Source organism: Oncorhynchus gorbuscha, linkage group LG08, assembly GCF_021184085.1.
Source record: "Oncorhynchus gorbuscha isolate QuinsamMale2020 ecotype Even-year linkage group LG08, OgorEven_v1.0, whole genome shotgun sequence".
Classification (NCBI taxonomy): Eukaryota; Metazoa; Chordata; class Actinopteri; order Salmoniformes; family Salmonidae; genus Oncorhynchus; species Oncorhynchus gorbuscha.
This window is the reverse complement of record NC_060180.1, coordinates 71,632,067-71,655,555: the sequence shown is the minus strand read 5'-3', so window position 1 is coordinate 71,655,555 and position 23,489 is coordinate 71,632,067. Positions and strand designations below refer to the sequence as shown.

The window sequence follows — 23,489 nt, the reverse complement described above, 5'->3', positions numbered from 1 at the left end:
TCCATCCTCTTTTTCTTCTCAAAGGACCCTGGAAATCAGTTCACATTGACGACCTTAGAAAATCCAAGGAGTTTGTATCAGACGTCCAGTCCTTGAGAAAGCTACCCATCAGCCAACTTTTTGAGAAAATTGAAGAGCCGTCCGAGGGTACATTTTACTTGTATTATAAATTATAAATATCCCAAATTACTTAAATATGGGCAGCCCCAGTGGGAAGAGAACCCATGACCCTTTCATTGCAAGTGCCATGCTTTACCAACTGTTATTATGCACAGTAGCACAAATGTCATAGTTGGGAATTGACTGTAAATAATCCTAGATAATTAGTTTTTTCATAGTTTTCTTTCTTGTTCCAGCAATGCAAACAGATGACACATACATCGGGGCACATGGGGTAGAGCACTCTGTAAGTATTGGATACTACACTTTGTATACAAGTTTGTGTTGCAGTTCTTAATTATAATATGCATGTGCTTCTGGTTTCTGTAAACCTAACAAGGTCAGGGTGTGTTATTCATGTGAGCATGTTGTTGTTTTTAGGCTGAGTTTGATGCCACAGATCTGATGCGAAGCTGTGTGCAGAGTGCAGTGAGCATGCTCAGAGATCAGGAGGACAGTGGAGCTCTCAGCACCAGGAGGGTTGAGATCCTGCTGACACTTCTGGACGATAGCGAGGACCTGAAAGGTTACTGACCCTCAATATTTCCAGTGTGTTACTGTAGTTTCAGTGATCAAATCAAATCAAATCAAATTTATTTATATAGCCCTTCGTACATCAGCTGATATCTCAAAGTGCTGTACAGAAAACCCAGCCTAAAACCCCAAACAGCAAACAATGCAGGTGTAAAAGCACGGTGGCTAGGAAAAACTCCCTAGAAAGGCCAAAACCTAGGAAGAAACCTAGAGAGGAACCGGGCTATGTGGGGTGGCCAGTCCTCTTCTGGCTGTGCCGGGTAGAGATTATAACAGAACATGACCAAGATGTTCAAATGTTCATAAATGACCAGCATGGTCAAATAATAATAAGGCAGAACAGTTGAAACTGGAGCAGCAGCACAGTCAGATGGACTGGGGACAGCAAGGAGCCATCATGTCAGGTAGTCCTGGGGCACGGTCCTAGGGCTCAGGTCCTCCGAGAGAGAGAAAGAAAGAGAGAATTAGAGAGAGCATATGTGGGGTGGCCAGTCCTCTTCTGGCTGTGCCAGGTGGAGATTATAACAGAACGTGGCCAAGATGTTCAAATGTTCATAAATGACCAGCATGGTTGAATAATAGTAAGGCAGAACAGTTGAAACTGGAGCAGGAGCATGGCCAGGTGGACTGGGGACAGCAAGGAGTCCTCATGTCAGGTAGTCCTGGGACATGGTCCTAGGGCCCAGGCCAGTTGAAACTGGAGCAGCAGCATGGCCAGGTGGACTGGGGACAGCAAGGAGTCATCATGTCAGGTAGTCCTGGGGCATGGTTCTAGGGCTCAGGTCCTCCGAGTTAGATTAGATTTACACAGGACACCGAATAGGACAGGAGAAGTACTCCAGATAAACAAACTGACCCTAGCCCCCCGACACATAAACTACTGCAGCATAAATACTGGAGGCTGAGACAGGAGGGGTCAGGAGACACTGTGGCCCCATCCGAGGACACCCCCGGACAGGGCCAAACAGGAAGGATATAGTGATAACAAGGACCTGAAAGGTTACTAACCAACAATATTTCCAGTGTTTTACCGTAATTTCAGTGATAACGAGGACATGAAAGGTCACGGAACCACAATATTTCCAGTGTGTTACTGTAGTTGCAGTGGTTAAAGACAAGACCTAGAACCTTCTCACTTGAAAACAAAATACTACAGTTCACTATAAAATATTACAGTACTTGCTAACAGTACACTACACACTGTAGTATCCCTCGATCGTGTAGTTCTTACTATAGAATGTTGTATTATGTGTAAGGGATAAACGCCAACGTTCTGTACATTACCTTGGAAATAATGGACGAGGCAGCGGCACAAGGCAGAGCCGAGTCCTCTTGCGGAGTTAGTTTTTCCAATGTAATGCACATAAGGGAAGCGTTTATCCCGCTAATACCACAGTTGCCAAAGAAAATAGTATTAAAGCACACATTTAATGGTAGAACAAAAAAAAGTTTATATTTAAATGTTTATAAAAACAAATGAGTACTTTCTCATCTTTTGGTTGCTTAGCGACGCGACCCAGTCGTTTGTTCGATTAGTTTGATATTGATGGTTCTATGTGCGTTTCTTCTATATTTTCACTGGCAACGTTCTTATCCTTTTTTTTTGCTAACTAGCCAAATAGCTACGGCTAACACAGTTAGGAACTCTGCAGCCAGAATAACAGCGAAGTAGCTGCGTTTGCGTTTATTTAAGCTGTTTTCTGTTGACATTCATTTGGATACATCCATAACGATCTGATTATGGCTGGAATGTTTGCCTTCTTGTCTGGACACTTGACACTGTTCTTTACAAGGAGATTGCATTACATATCAAACACTAGGCCAGAACCTAGCAAAATCATTTGTTGAACCTGTAAATAAAAAAATATAAATATCTGAAAACAGCTGGTCAAACTAGAGGATTTGACAGCATAGCACCACTAAACTAAACTAGAAACATGGGAGGATTTGACAGCATTGGGAGGATTTGACAGCATAGCACCACTAAACTAGAAACATGGGAGGATTTGACAGCATAGCACCACTAAACTAGAAACATGGGAGGATTTGACAGCATAGCACCACTAAACTAGAAACATGGGAGGATTTGACAGCATAGCACCACTAAACTAGAAACGTGGGAGGATTTGACAGCATAGCACCACTAAACTAGAAACATGGGAGGATTTGACAGCATAGCACCACTAAACTAAACTAGAAAAATGTGGGAGGATTTGACAGCATAGCACCACTAAACTAAACTAGAAACATGACAGGATTTGACAGCATAGTGCCACTAAACTAGAAACATGAAACTACAGAAACATGAAACATGGGAGGATTTGACAGCATAGCACCACTAAACTAAACTAGAAACATGTGGGAGGATTTGACAGCATAGCACCACTTAACTAAACTAGAAACATGTGGGAGGATTTGACAGCATAGCACCACTAAACTAAACTAGAAACATGTGGGAGGATTTGACAGCAAAGCACCACTAAACTAGAAACATGAGAGGATTTGACAGCACAGCACCACTAAACTAAAAACATGAGAGGATTTGACAGCACAGCACCACTAAACTAGAAACATGAGAGGATTTGACAGCATAGCACCACTAAACTAGAAACATGGGAGGATTTGACAGCATAGCACCACTAAACTAGAAACATGGGAGGATTTGACAGCATAGCACCACTAAACTAAACTAGAAACATGAGAGGATTTGACAGCATAGCACCACTAAACTAAACTAGAAACATGAGGATTTGACAGCATAGCACCACTAAACTAGAAACATGGGAGGATTTGACAGCATAGCACCACTAAACTAGAAACATGGGAGGATTTGACAGCATAGCACCACTAAACTAAACTAGAAACATGAGAGGATTTGACAGCATAGCACCACTAAACTAGAAACATGAGGGAGGATTTGACAGCATAGCACCACTAAACTAGAAACATGGGAGGATTTGACAGCATAGCACCACTAAACTAGAAACATGGGAGGATTTGACAGCATAGCACCACTAAACTAAACTAGAAACATATGGGAGGATTTGACAACATAGCACCATTAAACTAAACTAGAAACATGAGAGGATTTGACAGCATAGCACCACTAAACTAGAAACATGAGAGGATTTGACAGCATAGCACCACTAAACTAGAAACATGAGAGGATTTGACAGCATAGCACCACTAAACTAGAAACATATGAGAGGATTTGACAGCATAGCACCACTAAACTAGAAACATGAGAGGATTTGACAGCATAGCACCACTAAACTAGAAACATGGGAGAGACAGCATAGCACCACTTTGACAGCATAGCACCACTAAACTAAACTAGAAACATGGGAGGATTTGACAGCATAGCACCACTAAACTAGAAACATGGGAGGATTTGACAGCATAGCACCACTAAACTAGAAACATGGGAGGATTTGACAGCATAGCACCACTAAACTAGAAACATGGGAGGATTTGACAGCATAGCACCACTAAACTAGAAACATGGGAGGATTTGACAGCATAGCACCACTAAACTAGAAACATGGGAGGATTTGACAGCATAGCACCACTAAACTAGAAACATGAGAGGATTTGACAGCATAGCACCACTAAACTAGAAACATGAGAGGATTTGACAGCATAGCACCACTAAACTAGAAACATGAGCAGCATAGCACCACTAAACTAGAAACATGGGAGGATTTGACAGCATAGCACCACTAAACTAAACTAGAAACATGGGAGGATTTGACAGCATAGCATCACTAAACTAAACTAGAAACATGGGAGGATTTGACAGCATAGCACCACTAAACTAGAAACATGGGAGGATTTGACAGCATAGCACCACTAAACTAGAAACATGGGAGGATTTGACAGCATAGCACCACTAAACTAGAAACATGGGAGGATTTGACAGCATAGCACCACTAAACTAGAAACATGAGGGAGGATTTGACAGCACAGCACCACTAAACTAGAAACATGGGAGGATTTGACAGCATAGCACCACTAAACTAGAAACGTGGGAGTATTTGACAGCATAGTGCCACTAAACTAGAAACATGGGAGGATTTGACAGCATAGCACCACTTGCATTACGCAAGAGTAGGGACGAGATAAATAAATGTTCATCACTCATCATGTTTGGTCATCAGATGCTCCAAAAAAAGTACCTAACTAGCTGAGTTTTTCCTTGTTGGACCTGTGTTTATAATGTATCCTATTTTGGTTTGTGTGGTGGTTGTTTAGCTTTCTGTAACTTTGGAGCAAGTACAGTCTGGATGTATATTTTACAACTGTCCGTTCTAGAATGCCCTTCTAGCCAATCAGAAACAAGTATTCAACAATGCTGTAGTATAATGTAGAATAACTGTACTGCACACTGTATTATCCCTCGATCATGTGTAGTACTAACTATCGAATGTTGTAGTATACTGTTGTAGAAATCTATAGTAAATACTACAGTATTTTTCACACAAACACTGTAGTAAATAAATAGTACAGTAATGTCTGCAAAAACACAACACTTTTTAAAAATCTATAGTAAATACCACTGTATTTAATTTGCATATTACCCTGCCCATTCCCCTCCCCATATGCCAATTTGTGCCACCCATAAGTTGGAAACCTGCATGCCAAGTATAGACCATATTTCCTGTTCCTTACAGGTTATACAAAAGAGCAGAAACTCTGAACTATCCGTTCAGACCCCAGTCCTACTTACCTACAGGTTATGGAAAATGTGATCTTTTAGTATTTCTCAGTAGGTTTCCTCAAGGAGAAAGCCTGCACCTCTATGTCAAAGATAGTAAAACAAAAATACTATTGTAAATACTACCGTAATATTTGCAAAAAACACTACAGAATATTAGTCTGCAAAAGCACTCCAGCAAATACTACAGTATACTACAATCCACAAAAATGCTACATTCATTACTATAGTATTTACTACAGTTTTTCTTTTACTACAGTAATTTATACTATAGTTAGCTGAAAATACTGCGGTATACTACAGTCAAATCTGCAAAAACACTACAGTGAATACTATAGTATTTATACCATAATTTACTATAGTACTTTTCATTATAAATGGGCCCAAAATCCAAATATAGAACGTCTGAGAGGAACAATTATCTCAGATCTTTAACAGCAAACAAATACTGTAACTAAAAGTAACTGGCTTTTACATGAATATATATGCTTGATCTCTGTATTGTGCCCTAAAGCTACGTTCCTGACAACCCTGAGAAGCCGCCTTCACTCTCTACTGGAAAACCGTGAGCGAAATATCCCTTCCCCCAAGTTCTGGGTATTAATGGAGGCATCAAACATCGATGCTCTTCAGGAGGGGGGAACCTTCACGTATGTTAATCAATGATACTGCACTACTCTGCATATGGAAAGTCGATAATTTCATTCATTTTCAAATGGTTATTTTGTCTTGTCATAGTTCAGAAGTATAGTCAGTTCATACTGTATTTGTTCCACAGACAAACTCTATGGAAGAGAATCCAAGCAGTGGTCACACCCCTCTTGGCCCAGTTGGTCTCAGTCATCGACCGGGACCGTAATCTTGACCTCCTGCTGGACAGCAAACAGTGGGGAGGAAGTCCGAAACCTGTGGCTGAAGATATTCGGCAGTAACGAGATGCTTGATATTCCTAACGTTGATCTCAAGTGAGTGATTTATGTGTGATGATACACAGACCGGATTAAGAAACCGACTGGACTGCCTGGAGTCCTTGTATGACAGTGTAAGGTTTTGTGTAGCCTGTGTTGTGTCTCAGTGGAACAGGTAGATCAGGTCACTGCTCACAAACTCCCCATTTACCACAGTTCTGAGTCTAAGACCATCCTGGTGCAGAGCCATGTCACAGCTGAGAGGACCATGTGCTGCACAATGCCCTTTAGCTGGAGGATCAGAGATATCCTGGATGAACTATTGATTCAAACTCAGCAGACCAGAGGTAAATAATTGAATGCCTTAATTCAGACGTTAAAAAAACTGAACGATACATTTAGATAACAATTGTATAGCTTATGCAAATGTAATACATTATTCTTAAAGGTGTATTTCTTATCTCTCATGTGCACTACTTACAGTATTTAGTTGTATAAACTCAATCTTTTACAAATGTTTTTTTCTTGGGAGGACGTGTCGAGGTGTTCTTTGAGAAAATCCCCCTTGGTCAGTATCTGGCTACATTGGGTGAGAAACTGCAGAGGGAATTTTTCCAAAGGTACCTGCAGGACTTCATTGCCATGACGATGAAAGTGGCTTCGGAGGCGGAGTTAAAGGTATGCCTTTGCAACATCATCTTGTTTTCAATACATACAAATAGTAAAACAATAGGTTCCATTTATAGAAAGGTCCTTTCTATTTACTGTCAAATATGATAATAATATGGCTACCCATCAATTAGGTGATCCTAATGAATATATGGATTTTCCCAGCATCTGTGTGAAGCCCTGAGCTGCTGTGTGAATGAGCTCCAGAGGAGACGAAAAGCTCCAAGTGAAGAGATTCCCTCCCTGCCCCTGGTCCACACTGCCTACAACATGTACCGTACCCGTCTGCACAACCTCACCAGGATGATGTCGTTGCAACCACAGGTGGTTCCTCACCTGCAGAGAATCCCACTTATGAAGGACAGCCCAGAGATGGTAAGAATCACACTAGTGAAGGACAGCCCAGAGATGGTAAGAATCACACTAGTGAAGGACAGCCCAGAGATGGTAAGAATCACACTAGTGAAGGACAGCCCAGAGATGGTAAGAATCACACTAGTGAAGGACAGCCCAGAGATGGTAAGAATCACACTAGTGAAGGACAGCCCAGAGATGGTAAGAATCACACTAGTGAAGGACATCCCAGAGATGGTAAGAATCACACTAGTGAAGGACAGCCCAGAGATGGTAAGAATCACACTAGTGAAGGACAGCCCAGAGATGGTAAGAATCACACTAGTGAAGGACAGCCCAGAGATGGAAAGAATCACACTAGTGAAGGACAGCCCAGAGATGGTAAGAATCACACTAGTGAAGGACAGCCCAGAGATGGTAAGAATCACACTAGTGAAGGACAGCCCAGAGATGGTAAGAATCAAACTAGTGAAGGACAGCCCAGAGATGGTAAGAATCACACTAATGAAGGACAGCCCAGAGATGGTAAGAATCAACTAGTGAAGGACAGCCCAGAGATGGTAAGAATCAACTAGTGAGGTACAGCCCAGAGATGGTACGAATCAACTAGTGAAGGACAGCCCAGAGATGGTAAGAATCAAGCTAGTGAAGGACAGCCCAGAGATGGTAAGAATTACACTAGTGAAGGACAGCCCAGTGTAAGAATCAAACTAGTGAAGGACAGCCCAGAGATGGTAAGAATCACACTAGTGAAGGACAGCCCAGAGATGGAAAGAATCACACTAGTAAAGATCAGCCCAGAGATGGTAAGAATCACACTAGTGAAGGACAGCCCAGAGATGGTAAGAATCACACTAGTAAAGATCAGCCCAGAGATGGTAAGAATCACACTAGTGAAGGACAGCCCAGAGATGGAAAGAATCACACTAGTAAAGATGAGCCCAGAGATGGTAAGAATCACACTAGTGAAGGACAGCCCAGAGATGGTAAGAATCACACTAGTAAAGATCAGCCCAGAGATGGTAAGAATCACACTAGTGAAGGACAGCCCAGAGATGGTAAGAATCACACTAGTGAAGGACAGCCCAGAGATGGTAAGAATCACACTAGTGAAGGACAGCCCAGAGATGGTAAGAATCACACTAGTGAAGGACAGCCCAGAGATGGTAAGAATCACACTAGTAAAGATCAGCCCAGAGATGGTAAGAATCACACTAGTGAAGGACAGCCCAGAGATGGTAAGAATCACACTAGTGAAGGACAGCCCAGAGATGGTAAGAATCACACTAGTGAAGGACAGCCCAGAGATGGTAAGAATCACACTAGTGAAGGACAGCCCAGAGATGGTAAGAATCACACTAGTGAAGGACAGCCCAGAGATGGTAAGAATCACACTAGTGAAGGACAGCCCAGAGATGGTAAGAATCACACTAGTAAAGATCAGCCCAGAGATGGTAAGAATCACACTAGTGAAGGACAGCCCAGAGATGGTAAGAATCACACTAGTGAAGCACAGCCCAGAGATGGTAAGTGCATATATTTTCCACACACTGCCACATTTAGTTTTGAGAAATCAGGTTTATGTTCCAAATGTTTGTATAGAGTATATATGAATATATGATAGTAGTTGAACATACAGTATATATGAATGTATGATACTAGTAGGTTATCTACAGTATATATGAATGTATGATAGTAGTTGAACATACAGTATATATGAATTTATGATAGTAGTTGAACATACAGTATATATGAATTTATGATACTAGTTGAACATACAGTATATATGAATTTATGATAGTAGTTGAACATACAGTATATATGAATTTATGATAGTAGTTGAACATACAGTATATATGAATTTATGATACTAGTTGAACATACAGTATATATGAATTTATGATAGTAGTAGGTTATCTACAGTATATATGCATTTATGATAGTAGTAGGTTATCTACAGTATATATGAATGTATGATAGTAGTAGGTTATCTACAGTATATATGAATGTATGATAGTAGTAGGATATCTACAGTATGTACTGTCAAAAAAGGGAGTACTCACTGACGAAGGCCTTGCAGCCGAAACGCGTCAGATTTTTAAAACCTTGTTTCTATTGAACATGCCATACAAATAAAGCCATTTTAATTAATTATATGAAGAGCACCGTGGTCCACCTTCTGTCTACCAATATGTCTAGTGCTTCCCATCTTCACTGTACTGCCAACATACTGATAGAAATGTCACAGTATATACTGTACTGCCAACATACTGATAGAAATGTCACAGTATATACTGTACTGCCAACATACTGATAGAAATGTCACAGTATATACTGTACTGCCAACATACTGATAGAAATGTCACAGTATATACTGTACTGCCAACATACTGATAGAAATGTCACAGTATATACTGTACTGCCAACATACTGATAGAAATGTCATAGTAAACATGTCAGTAACTATACCACTCCTCTGCCAGGTTTTTATTTTTTTAAATATTTTTTGTACCTTTTATTTAACTAGGCAAGTCAGTTAAGAACAAATTATTATTTTCAATGACGGCCTAGGAACAGTGTAACTGCCTGTTCAGGGGCAGAACTACCCTTGTCAGCTCGGGGATTTGAACTTCCATCGCTCTAACCACTAGGCTACCCTGCCCCCACAGGTTCTGGATGTCTATGCAGCAGTTGCCTGTGTTGAGCTCCTGGAACCCCCTGCATTGGACTCTGATGCCCAGTGCCAGGACTGGCTGAAGCAGGTGAAAAGACTGAAGGGGTCTATGGAGCTGGTCTGCTCCCAGAGAAGCCTGAAGCGGTATGGAGAGAGGAGCCGGGAACTGTTTGACTACATCTGGTGAGGGAAATGTCTCTTTGAAAGACTACAGAAGGCCATTTGACTTTATTTTGTTTATAAGAAAGTCAATATGCATTGCGAAAGAGGTGAAGACCTTCACCGTATAAAGTTCTGAATTCAAGGTGCTAGTCCATCCACACATGTTGGAATGAAGTAGTAAAGCAAGCATATCCATGATATTCAAAAAGCAATAATAAAAAATATACAGTATCAGTCAAAAATTTGGACACCTACTCATTGATGGGTTTTCTTTTGACTGTTTTCTACATTGTAGAATAAAAACTATGAAATAACACATATGGAATCATGTAGTAACCAAATGAGTGTTAAACAAATCAAAATATATTTTAGATTCTTCAAAGTAGCCACCCTTTGCCTTGATGACAGCTTTGCACACTCTTGGCATTCTCTCAACCAGCTTCACCTGGAATGCTTTTCCAAAAATCTTGAAGGAGTTCCCATATTTGCTGAGCACTTGTTGGCTGCTTTTCCTTCACTCTGCGGTCCAACTCATCCCAAACCATCTCAATTGGGTTGAGGTCGGGTGATTGTGGAGGCCAAGTCATTTGATAAAGTACTCCATCACTCTCCTTCTTGGTCAAATAACCCTTACACAGCCTGGAGGTGTGTTGGTTCATTGTCATGTTGAAAAAAAAATGATAGTCCCACTAAGCACAAACCAGATGGGATGGCATATTTCTGCAGAATGCTGTGGTAGCCATGCTGGTTAAGTGTGCCTTGAATTCTAAATAAATCACTGACAGTGTTACCAGCAATGCACCCCCACACCTTCACACCTCCTCCTCCATGCTTCACGGTGGGAACCACACACCCGGAGATCATCTGTTCACCTACTCTGCGTCAAACAAAGACAAGGACAGATTTCCACCTGTCTAATGAACATTGCTCGTGTTTCTTGGTCCAAGGAAGTCTCTTCATCTTGTTGGTGTCTTCTAGTAGTGGTTTCTTTGCAGCAATTCAACCATAAAGGCCTGATTCACGCTGTATCCTCTGAACAGTTGATGTTGAGACGTGTCTCTTGAACTCTGTGAAGCATTTATTTGGGCTGCAATCTGAAGTGTGGTTAACTATAATGAATGTATCCTCTGTAATGAGGTAACTCTGGGTCTTCCTTTCCTGTGGCGGTCTTCATGAGAGCCAGTTTCATCATAGCGCTTGATGGTTTCTGCGACTGCACTTGAAGAAACCTTAATGTCTTAAAGTAATGCTGGACTCTCGCTTCTCTTTGCTTATTTGAGCTGTTCTTGCCATAATATGGACTTGGTCTTTTACCAAATAGGGCTAACTTCTGTATACCACCCCTACCTTGTCACAACACAACTGGTTGGCTCAAACGCATTAAGAAAGAAAGAAATTACAGAAATTAACTTTTAATAAGGCACACATGTTAAATGAAATGCATTCCAGGTGACTACCTCATGAAGCTGGTTGAAAGAATGCCAAGTGTGTGCAAAGCTGTCATCAAGGCAAAAGGTGGCTACTTTGAAGAATCTCAAATATAAAATATATTTTGAATTTTCACTTTTTTTGGTTACTACATGATTCCATATGTATTGTTTCATAGTTTTGATGTCTGTGTTTTTGTGTTTTGATACAATGTAGAAAATAGTCAAACAAATATGTATGTATGTATGTATGTATGTATGTATGTATGTATGTATGTATGTATGTATGTATGTATGTATGTATGTATGTATGTATGTATGTATGTATGTATGTGTAAGTAAGTAATTGTTTGTCTGAATTAACTTTCTCCCAGATATGGCTAATTCTTCCAGAATAAGTAAAGATTTGTCCTTGTTTGTTTTGTGTTTCTAGTAATCATTGGAACCGTATCTGCATCGTCTTTCTGTTTGTGGAACACATGCTGCTAGGCTTTGAGTCTGAGGAGAGGGCGCTCAAGTCTCTGGTCCTTGATCACACTCATACCTTAGGCAAAGTGAGTTCACATAATAGATTTTTTGTTATTTAAGTCAACATGCCACCGATTTACATTTGGTGCTTTGTTTATACTTATATATTTATTTCCATCCCATATTTCAGGTTTAGCCCTCATCACTTAAACTATGTATATGTGAACCTGAACTCTTGAACTATTTTAACGTATTGCAATTTTCTCATTACATTGAACGTTGTGCTTAAAGGATCAATTCAGTATTTCACAAGTGAATGTTTAAACTGTTCCTAACCCTGGAACTTCAGCTAACTTTTGTCACCACTAGCTAAAAACCAATGGGAGTAATGGGCGACAACTGTGTAATTTACATAAATTAAAAAATTGAAATCAACTCAATTGGTTGGATGTCATTTTAACTAATATGTGACTGCTAATTATCTCGTGTGGCAGATTCTGGTAAAAAACTCAGACGTAAAATCGGAGGAACCATTTGCGGCCATCATTACAATACTGAAGACTTGCAAGCAAAAAGCAAGTGATCTGATTTGCAAGTAAGTCTATTTGATATAATTTATTTAGTGTAAAAAGCTATTCATATTATATGTCTACATTATTCGCTGTGGCTGATAAGCTTTATACAGAATTTGCTGTTTAATGACGCCAGCAATTTTCTTTCCCGTAGGTTTGGTTTCCAGTGCCGTGTGTGCATGGGGGAACCACAAGACCCGGTGGATCTACCCTGTCACCACATCTTCTGTCTGACCTGTGTCAGAGGATGTCTCAGCACAGGCCAAATGTACTGCCCCATGTGCAAACACGAACTCCCAGATGACTTCCAGGTCAAAGTGTCAGAGGACATAAGGTGGGTGTGTTTTACCCTTTAAAAAAAAACAACAAAAAAACTGGATAGCCAATGATAAAGGACATGTCTTTCCCTGTAACCGTCTTATCTGTTGAAATCTGTCTATTGTGGTTTTGCAGAGCTTGCATCACCCTAAACGCCCAGTTCAGGCAGAGTTGCAATGCGTTTTTCATAGACCTGGTCACTACTGTGTGCTTCAAGGACAACATCCCCCCATCAAAAGGTGTCATCCTGCACCTGTTGTCCTTCCTCATGGTCGAGACAGAACCCATCCCACTCATCAGAGGTACCCTCAACACACACATGCAAATAACACGCAAACACACTAGTCAAAAATATAGAGTTTAGATTCCGTTTGTTCCTTCTTTTTGACATTTTAAGCATTTAAACAGACCGGAGGGAAGATTGTGGCTCAGTAAAATGTTTTTAATCTTTGTTCTGATTTTTATTATATTTGTTCCAGCACAAAGTCAGATACACACCAAAGATTTCTCACCATTTGATGAGTCTATGGACAAGAATCCTGTGGTGCGATCAGTGATACTCAAGCTTCTGCTCAAGTACACGTGAGTGAACCAGAAAAGAAAGTGTTGTTTAAACACTATATATTTACGCAAAAGTATGTGGACACCCCTTCAAATGAGTGGATTCGGCTATTTCAGCCACACCCGTTGCTGACAGGTGTATAAAATCGAGCACACAGCAATGCGATCTCCATAGACAAACATTGGCAGTAGAATGGCCTTACTGAAGAGCTCAGTGACTTTCAACGTGGCACCGTCATAGGATTCCACTTTTCCAACAAGGCAGTCATAAAATGTCTGCCCTGCTAGAGCTGCCCTGTTCAACTGTAAGTGCTGTTATTGTCAAGTGGAAACGTCTAAGAGCAACAACGGCAAAGTGGTGGGCCACACAGAACGGGACCGCCAAGTACTGAAGCGCTTAGCCCTTAAAAATCATCTGTCCTTGTTTGCAACACTCCACTACAGAGTTCCAAACTGCCTCTGGAAGCAACGTCAGCACAAGGACTGTCGGGAGCTTCATGAAATGGGTTTCCATGGCCGAGCATTCCGCACACAAGCCTAAGATCACCAATGCCAAGCGTCGGCTGGAGTGGCGTGAAGCTTGGACTCTGGAGCAGTGGAAACGTGTTCTCTGGAGTGATTAATCATGCTTCATCATCTGGCAGTCTAACCGACGAATCTGGATTTGGCGGATGCCAAGAGAATGCTACCTGCCCCAATGTTTAGTGCCAACTGTAAAGTTTGGTGGAAGCGGAATAATGGTCTGGGGCTGTTTTTCATGGTTCGGGCTTGGCTCCTTAGTTCCAGTGAAGGGAAATCGTAACGCTATAGCATACAATGACATTATAGACTATTCTGTGCTTCCAACTTTGTGGCAACAGTTTGGGGAAGGCCCTTTCCTGTTTCAGCATGACAATGCCCCTGTGCACAAAACGATGTCCATACAGAAATTATTTGTCCATCGGTGTGGAAGAACTTGACTGGCCTGCACAGAGCCCTGACCTCAACCCCACCGAACACCTTTGGAATGCATTTGAATGCCGAGTGCGAGCCAAGCCTAATTGCCCAACATCAGTACCCAATCTCACTAATGCTCTTGTGGCTGAATGGAAGCAAGTCCCCGCAGCAATGTTCCAACATTTAGTGGAAAGCCTTCCCAGAAAAGTGGAGGCTGTTATAGCAGCAAAGGGGGGACCAACTCCATATTAATGCCCATGATTTTGGAATGAGATGTTTGACGAGCAGGTGTCCACATACTTTTCATCATGTAGTGTATCACTGCAATGCTGCTGTAACCAGCAACGGAAGTCAGTTGGTTTCCGATGTTTCCGATGTTATCAAACATTTGACTGAAAATGAACATTTTTTTGCTTTTGTGTGTTTTTAGCTTTGATGAAGTCAAAGAATATCTGCAGCAGTATTTGACATTGATAGAAGAGAGCAACATTCTAGAGGCTGAGGATAAAAATGAACTTTATGCGCTCTACATCAACTGCCTTGAGGTAGGATCTGACAGGATTTCACCCTATATCAATGGTGTGCTATCACTATTCTATTTGTAAAAGAGGTCTTCTAACCTCAAAGGAACTTTCTGGATAAATAAAGGTTAAATAAATAGAATAGATGTTTAAAACGTTTTTTTTTTTCTGCAGGACTCCATGTTCGACAGAAAGCCACATGAATGCCAGAAGCCTGCAGACCAGCAGGCCTACCTGCAGAAAGAGGCTGAGTTCTTGAGTCACTTCCTGGACTCTGTCACTGCGTCGGCTGAGACTGTCACAATAGAGTACCTGCAACAGATCGCGAGGGTCCGTCTATGCCTGGACACGGCTGCACACTTGCTCCATAGCACACAGTCTGGTAAAAACACTCAGTCAATATGGCGTCACGAATTCTGATCCTTGTTGCTTTACAAATTGTGCTTGTTGGTGTGAATGAATTAGATATGATTTTTTTATACGGAATGTTTTATAAGGAATACTTGCAATCACTTTGACTGACTGATCCAAGATCTGTCCTCGGTTCCTCACATTGTGTGCAGGGGAATGTGAAAATCGTCAGGATGCGGTCGAGGAGTTCCTGTGTGCTGTTAGGAGCCTGTGTAAGGAGAGTAAGAACGACTGGTACAGGGTTTACCTGATCCGCAACATCAGCAGCCAGCAGGGTGTAGAGTATGTCCAAAGAATGCTGAGGGATACAGAGACGTACAGGTGGCTTTTTCCTGAAGAGGTGCAGCAACAGGTACATCACAGGGTTTCATTAAATGTTTCATACAACCATATAAAATCCCCCATTGATCCTGTTTTCTGTCCTCTAGTGTTTACAAACATGTTTCTAAAGTGGGACCTGAGTGGGTTAGATACAACGATGTGTATTTCCTAGCTAGTACTGTGAAGGACGATGTTATAGATATCAGGGTCTCTTCCATCGTCTTGCATGCAGAATGAAGATGTTGGCCAGATGGACCAGTATCTCGTCTATGGAGACGACTACCAGGTTATTCGCGAGGCTGTTGCCAAAGCAGTACTAGAGGACAGTGTGCAGGAGATTGAGGATACCTGTCAGGTATTAGTTTAACTCCACTAAACTTAATACCACTGTATGTAATGTGTGTGTGTGTGTATTTAGTTTTATTCATGTGTGTGTGTGTGTGTATTCGTTTTATTAAAACTATTTCTAACCTAAGATTTTATGGATGTTTGGTGAATTTGTCCTCAGCTTTGTGTGTTGTTTTGTTGTAGAGATGTACTGCACCTGCAAGGAGGCGGACTTTGTATATCCTGCTGGCTCTTTTCAGAGAAGTCACCAGTCTGTACCGAGCAGCCAACACAGGCCTCCACCCCACCCCTAAGGTAGGAACACAGGCCTCTACCCCACCCCTAAGGTAGGAACACAGGCCTCCACCCCACCCCTAAGGTAGGAACACAGGCCTCCACCCCGCCCCTAAGGTAGAAACACAGGCCTCCACCCCGCCCCTAAGGTAGGAACACAGGCCTCTATCCGCCCCTAAGGTAGGAACACAGGCCTCCACCCCACCCCTAAGGTAGGAGCACAGGCCTCTACCCGCCCCTAAGGTAGGAACACAGGCCTCCACCCCACCCCTAAGGTAGGAACACAGGCCTCCACCCCACCCCTAAGGTAGGAACACAGGCCTCCACCCCACCCCTAAGGTAGAAACACAGGCCTCCACCCCGCCCCTAAGGTAGAAACACAGGCCTCCACCCCGCCCCTAAGGTAGAAACACAGGCCTCCACCCCGCCCCTAAGGTAGAAACACAGGCCTCCACCCCGCCCCTAAGGTAGAAACACAGGCCTCCACCCCGCCTCTAAGGTAGAAACACAGGCCTCCACCCCGCCTCTAAGGTAGAAACACAGGCCTCCACCCCGCACAGGCTCCAAGGTAGAAACACAGGCCTCCACCCCGCCTCTAAGGTAGAAACACAGGCCTCCACCCCGCCTCTAAGGTAGAAACACAGGCCTCCACCCCGCCTCTAAAACACAGGTCCACCCCGAAACACAGGCCTCCACCCCGCCCTAAGGTAGAAACACAGGCCTCCACCCCACCCCTAAGGTAGAAACACAGGCCTCCACCCCGCCTCTAAGGTAGAAACACAGGCCTCCACCCCACCCCTAAGGTAGAAACACAGGCCTCCACCCCGCCCCTAAGGTAGAAACACAGGCCTCCACCCCACCCCTAAGGTAGAAACACAGGCCTCCACCCCACCCCTAAGGTAGAAACACAGGCCTCCACCCCACCCCTAAGGTAGAAACACAGGCCTCCACCCCACCCCTAAGGTAGAAACACAGGCCTCCACCCCACCCCTAAGGTAGAAACACAGGCCTCCACCCCACCCCTAAGGTAGAAACACAGGCCTCCACCCCACCCCTAAGGTAGAAACACAGGCCTCCACCCCGCCCCTAAGGTAGAAACACAGGCCTCCACCCCGCCCCTAAGGTAGGAACACAGGCCTCCACCCCACCCCTAAGGTAGGAACACAGGCCTCCACCCCACCCCTAAGGTAGAAACACAGGCCTCCACCCCGCCCCTAAGGTAGAAACACAGGCCTCCACCCCGCCCCTAAGGTAGAAACACAGGCCTCCACCCCGCCCCTAAGGTAGGAACACAGGCCTCCACCCCGCCCCTAAGGTAGAAACACAGGCCTCCACCCCGCCCCTAAGGTAGAAAGAAACACAGGCCTCCACCCCTAAGGTAGAAAGAAACACAGGCCTCCACCCCACCCCTAAGGTAGAAACACAGGCCTCCACCCCACCCCTAAGGTAGAAAGAAACACAGGCCTCCACCCCACCCCTAAGGTAGAAACACAGGCCTCCACCCCACCCCTAAGGTAGAAACACAGGCCTCCACCCCACCCCTAAGGTAGAAACACAGGCCTCCACCCCTAAGGTAGAAAGAAACACAGGCCTCCACCCCACCCCTAAGGTCGAAAGAAACACAGGCCTCCACCCCACCCCTAAGGTAGAAACACAGGCCTCCACCCCACCCCTCCACCCCACCCCTAAGGTAAACACAGAAACACAGGCCTCCACCCCACCCCTAAGGTAGAAACACAGGCCTCCACCCCCCCTACCCTCCACCCCACCCCTAAGGTAGAACCCCACCCCTAAGGTAGAAACACAGGCCTCCACCCCACCCCTAAGGTAGAAACACAGGCCTCCACCCCGCCCCTAAGGTAGAAACACAGGCCTCCACCCCGCCTCTAAGGTAGAAAGAAACACAGGCCTCCACCCCGCCTCTAAGGTAGAAAGAAACACAGGCCTCCACCCCACCCCTAAGGTAGAAACACAGGCCTCCACCCCACCCCTAAGGTAGAAACACAGGCCTCCACCCCACCCCTAAGGTAGAAACACAGGCCTCCACCCCACCCCTAAGGTAGAAACACAGGCCTCCACCCCACCCCTAAGGTAGAAACACAGGCCTCCACCCCACCCCTAAGGTAGAAACACAGGCCTCCACCCCACCCCTAAGGTAGAAACACAGGCCTCCACCCCACCCCTAAGGTAGAAACACAGGCCTCCACCCCGCCCCTAAGGTAGAAACACAGGCCTCCACCCCGCCCCTAAGGTAGAAACACAGGCCTCCACCCCGCCCCTAAGGTAGGAACACAGGCCTCCACCCCGCCCCTAAGGTAGAAACACACCCACCCCTAAGGTAGAAACACAGGCCTCCACCCCACCCCTAAGGTAGAAACACAGGCCTCCACCCCACCCCTAAGGTAGAAACACAGGCCTCCACCCCGCCCCTAAGGTAGAAACACAGGCCTCCACCCCGCCCCTAAGGTAGAAACACAGGCCTCCACCCCGCCCCCTAAGGTAGAAAGAAACAGGCCTCCACCCCTAAGGTAGAAACCCCCACCCCGCCCTAGGTAGAAACACAGGCCTCCACCCCACCCCTAAGGTAGAAACACAGGCCTCCACCCCACCCCTAAGGTAGAAACACAGGCCTCCACCCCACCCCTAAGGTAGAAACACAGGCCTCCACCCCGCCCCTAAGGTAGAAACACAGGCCTCCACCCCGCCCCTAAGGTAGAAACACAGGCCTCCACCCCGCCTCCTAAGGTAGAAACACAGGCCTCCACCCCGCCCCTAAGGTAGAAACACAGGCCTCCACCCCACCCCTAAGGTAGAAACACAGGCCTCCACCCCACCCCTAAGGTAGAAACACAGGCCTCCACCCCACCCCTAAGGTAGAAACACAGGCCTCCACCCCACCCCTAAGGTAGAAACACAAAAGGTAGAAACACAGGCCTCCACCCCACCCCTAAGGTAGAAACACAGAAACACAGGCCTCCACCCCACCCCTAAGGTAGAAACACAGGCCTCCACCCCACCCCTAAGGTAGAAACACAGGCCTCCACCCCACCCCTAAGGTAGAAACACAGGCCTCCACCCCACCCCTAAGGTAGAAACACAGGCCTCCACCCCACCCCTAAGGTAGAAACACAGGCCTCCACCCCGCCCCTAAGGTAGAAACACAGGCCTCCACCCCGCCCCTAAGGTAGAAACACAGGCCTCCACCCCGCCCCTAAGGTAGAAACACAGGCCTCCACCCCCCCCTAAGGTAGGAACACAGGCCTAGCCCCTAAGGTAAACACAGGCCTCCACCCCGCCCCTAAGGTAGAAACACAGGCCTCCACCCCACCCCTAAGGCACAGGCCTCCACCCCGCCCCTAAGGTAGAAACACAGGCCTCCACCCCGCCCCTAAGGTAGAAACACAGGCCTCCACCCCGCCCCTAAGGTAGAAACACAGGCCTCCACCCCACCCCTAAGGTAGAAACACAGGCCTCCACCCCGCCCCTAAGGTAGAAACACAGGCCTCCACCCCGCCCCTAAGGTAGAAACACAGGCCTCCACCCCGCCCCTAAGGTAGAAACACAGGCCTCCACCCCGCCCCTAAGGTAGGAACACAGGCCTCCACCCCGCCCCTAAGGTAGGAACACAGGCCTCCACCCCGCCCCTAAGGTAGAAACACAGGCCTCCACCCCGCCCCTAAGGTAAGGTAAACACAGGCCTCCACCCACCCCTAAGGTAGAAAGAACACAGGCCTCCACCCCACCCCTAAGGTAGAAACACAGGCCTCCACCCCACCCCTAAGGTAGAAACACAGGCCTCCACCCCGCCCCTAAGGTAGAAACACAGGCCTCCACCCCACCCCTAAGGTAGAAACACAGGCCTCCACCCCACCCCCACAGGCCTCCACCCCTAAGGTAGAAACACAGGCCTCCACCCCGCCCCTAAGGTAGAAACACAGGCCTCCACCCCGCCCTAAGGTAGAAACACAGGCCTCCACCCCGCCTCTAAGGTAGAGAACACAGGCCTCCACCCCGCCCCTAAGGTAGAAACACAGGCCTCCACCCCGCCCTAAGGTAGAAAGAAACACAGGCCTCCACCCCACCCCTAAGGTAGAAACACAGGCCTCCACCCCACCCCTAAGGTAGAAACACAGGCCTCCACCCCACCCCTAAGGTAGAAACACAGGCCTCCACCCCACCCCTCCACCCCACCCCTAAGGTAGAAACACAGGCCTCCACCCCGCCCCTAAGGTAGAAACACAGGCCTCCACCCCACCCCCCACCCCTAAGGTAGAAACACAGGCCTCCACCCCGCCCCTAAGGTAGAAACACAGGCCTCCACCCCGCCCCTAAGGTAGAAACACAGGCCTCCAAAGGTAGACACAGGCCTCCACCCCGCCCCTAAGGTAGGAACACAGGCCTCCACCCCGCCCCTAAGGTAGGAACACAGGCCTCCACCCCACCCCTAAGGTAGAAACACAGGCCTCCACCCCGCCCTAAGGTAGAAACACAGGCCTCCACCCCGCCCCTAAGGTAGAAACACAGGCCTCCACCCCGCCCCTAAGGTAACACAGGCCTCCACCCCGCCCCTAAGGAACACAGGCCTAGGTAGAAACACAGGCCTCCACCCCGCCCCTAAGGTAGAAACACAGGCCTCCACCCCGCCCCTAAGGTAGAAACACAGGCCTCCACCCCGCCCCTAAGGTAGGAACACAGGCCTCCACCCCGCCCCTAAGGTAGGAACACAGGCCTCCACCCCACCCCTAAGGTAGAAACACAGAAGAAAGAAACACAGGCCTCCACCCCACCCCTAAGGTAGGAAACACAGGCCTCCACCCCACCCCTAAGGTAGGAACACAGGCCTCCACCCCACCCCTAAGGTAGGAAAACACAGGCCTCCACCCCACCCCTAAGGTAGAAACACAGGCCTCCACCCCACCCCTAAGGTAGAAACACAGGCCTCCACCCCGCCCTAAGGTAGGAACACAGGCCTCCACCCCGCCCCTAAGGTAGGAACACAGGCCCCTCCACCCCACCCCACCCCTAAGGTAGAAACACAGGCCTCCACCCCACCCCTAAGGTAGAAACACAGGCCTCCACCCCACCCCTAAGGTAGAAACACAGGCCTCCACCCCGCCCCTAAGGTAGAAACACAGGCCTCCACCCCGCCCCTAAGGTAGAAACACAGGCCTCCACCCCACCCCTAAGGTAGAAACACAGGCCTCCACCCCACCCCTAAGGTAGAAACACAGGCCTCCACCCCGCCCCTAAGGTAGAAACACAGGCCTCCACCCCGCCCCTAAGGTAGAAACACAGGCCTCCACCCCGCCTCTAAGGTAGAAACACAGGCCTCCACCCCTAAGGTAGAAAGAAACACAGGCCTCCACTCCACCCCTAAGGTAGAAACACAGGCCTCCACCCCACCCCTAAGGTAGAAACACAGGCCTCCACCCCACCCCTAAGGTAGAAACACAGGCCTCCACCCCACCCCTAAGGTAGAAACACAGGCCTCCACCCCGCCCCTAAGGTAGAAACACAGGCCTCCACCCCGCCCCTAAGGTAGGAACACAGGCCTCCACCCCGCCCCTAAGGTAGGAACACAGGCCTCCACCCCACCCCTAAGGTAGGAACACAGGCCTCCACCCCACCCCTAAGGTAGGAACACAGGCCTCCACCCCGCCCCTAAGGTAGAAACACAGGCCTCCACCCCGCCCCTAAGGTAGAAACACAGGCCTCCACCCCGCCCCTAAGGTAGAAACACAGGCCTCCACCCCGCCCCTAAGGTAGGAACACAGGCCTCCACCCCGCCCCTAAGGTAGGAACACAGGCCTCCACCCCGCCCCTAAGGTAGGAACACAGGCCTCCACCCCGCCCCTAAGGTAGAAACACAGGCCTCCACCCCGCCCCTAAGGTAGAAACACAGGCCTCCACCCACCCCTAAGGTAGGAACACAGGCCTCCACCCACCCCTAAGGTAGGAACACAGGCCTCCACCCACCCCTAAGGTAGAAACACAGGCCTCCACCCACCCCTAAGGTAGAACACAGGCCTCCACCCCACCCCTAAGGTAGAAACACAGGCCTCCACCCCACCCCTAAGGTAGAACACAGGCCTCCACCCCGCCCCTAAGGTAGGAACACAGGCCTCCACCCCACCCCTAAGGTAGAAACACAGGCCTCCACCCCACCCCTAAGGTAGAAACACAGGCCTCCACCCCACCCCTAAGGTAGGAACACAGGCCTCCACCCCACCCCTAAGGTAGAAACACAGGCCTCCACCCACCCCTAAGGTAGAAACACAGGCCTCCACCCCACCCCTAAGGTAGAAACACAGGCCTCCACCCCACCCCTAAGGTAGAAACACAGGCCTCCACCCCACCCCTAAGGTAGAAACACAGGCCTCCACCCCACCCCTAAGGTAGAAACACAGGCCTCCACCCCACCCCTAAGGTAGAAACACAGGCCTCCACCCCACCCCTAAGGTAGAAACACAGGCCTCCACCCCACCCCTAAGGTAGAAACACAGGCCTCCACCCCACCCCTAAGGTAGAAACACAGGCCTCCACCCCACCCCTAAGGTAGAAACACAGGCCTCCACCCCACCCCTAAGGTAGAAACACAGGCCTCCACCCCACCCCTAAGGTAGAAACACAGGCCTCCACCCCACCCCTAAGGTAGAAACACAGGCCTCCACCCCACCCCTAAGGTAGAAACACAGGCCTCCACCCCACCCCTAAGGTAGAAACACAGGCCTCCACCCCACCCCTAAGGTAGAAACACAGGCCTCCACCCCACCCCTAAGGTAGAAACACAGGCCTCCACCCCACCCCTAAGGTAGAAACACAGGCCTCCACCCCACCCCTAAGGTAGAAACACAGGCCTCCACCCCACCCCTAAGCACAGGCCTCCACCCCACCCCTAAGGTAGAAACACAGGCCTCCACCCCACCCCTAAGGTAGAAACACAGGCCTCCACCCCACCCCTAAGGTAGAAACACAGGCCTCCACCCCACCCCTAAGGTAGAAACACAGGCCTCCACCCCACCCCTAAGGTAGAAACACAGGCCTCCACCCCACCCCTAAGGTAGAAACACAGGCCTCCACCCCACCCCTAAGGTAGAAACACAGGCCTCCACCCCACCCCTAAGGTATACATATTGGACCACCTCCTTCAACTCAACAT

General features: G+C 47.2%; 1 protein-coding gene across 1 annotated transcript in view; it reads left to right on the top strand.

Moving 5' to 3' along the window:
- LOC124040692 (E3 ubiquitin-protein ligase rnf213-alpha-like) overlaps positions 1 to 23,489 on the top strand; it is a 70,828-nt gene that overhangs the window by 32,974 nt on the left and 14,365 nt on the right. Inside the window, 20 exon segments of the mRNA XM_046357767.1 lie at positions 25 to 147; positions 357 to 406; positions 541 to 685; positions 5,922 to 6,057; positions 6,186 to 6,285; positions 6,287 to 6,372; positions 6,532 to 6,662; positions 6,845 to 6,993; positions 7,150 to 7,359; positions 10,008 to 10,195; positions 12,035 to 12,155; positions 12,564 to 12,664; positions 12,796 to 12,975; positions 13,095 to 13,261; positions 13,439 to 13,541; positions 14,887 to 15,001; positions 15,152 to 15,359; positions 15,541 to 15,740; positions 15,942 to 16,064; positions 16,241 to 16,351. Of these exon segments, the coding sequence (XP_046213723.1) occupies positions 25 to 147; positions 357 to 406; positions 541 to 685; positions 5,922 to 6,057; positions 6,186 to 6,285; positions 6,287 to 6,372; positions 6,532 to 6,662; positions 6,845 to 6,993; positions 7,150 to 7,359; positions 10,008 to 10,195; positions 12,035 to 12,155; positions 12,564 to 12,664; positions 12,796 to 12,975; positions 13,095 to 13,261; positions 13,439 to 13,541; positions 14,887 to 15,001; positions 15,152 to 15,359; positions 15,541 to 15,740; positions 15,942 to 16,064; positions 16,241 to 16,351 (2,747 nt within the window).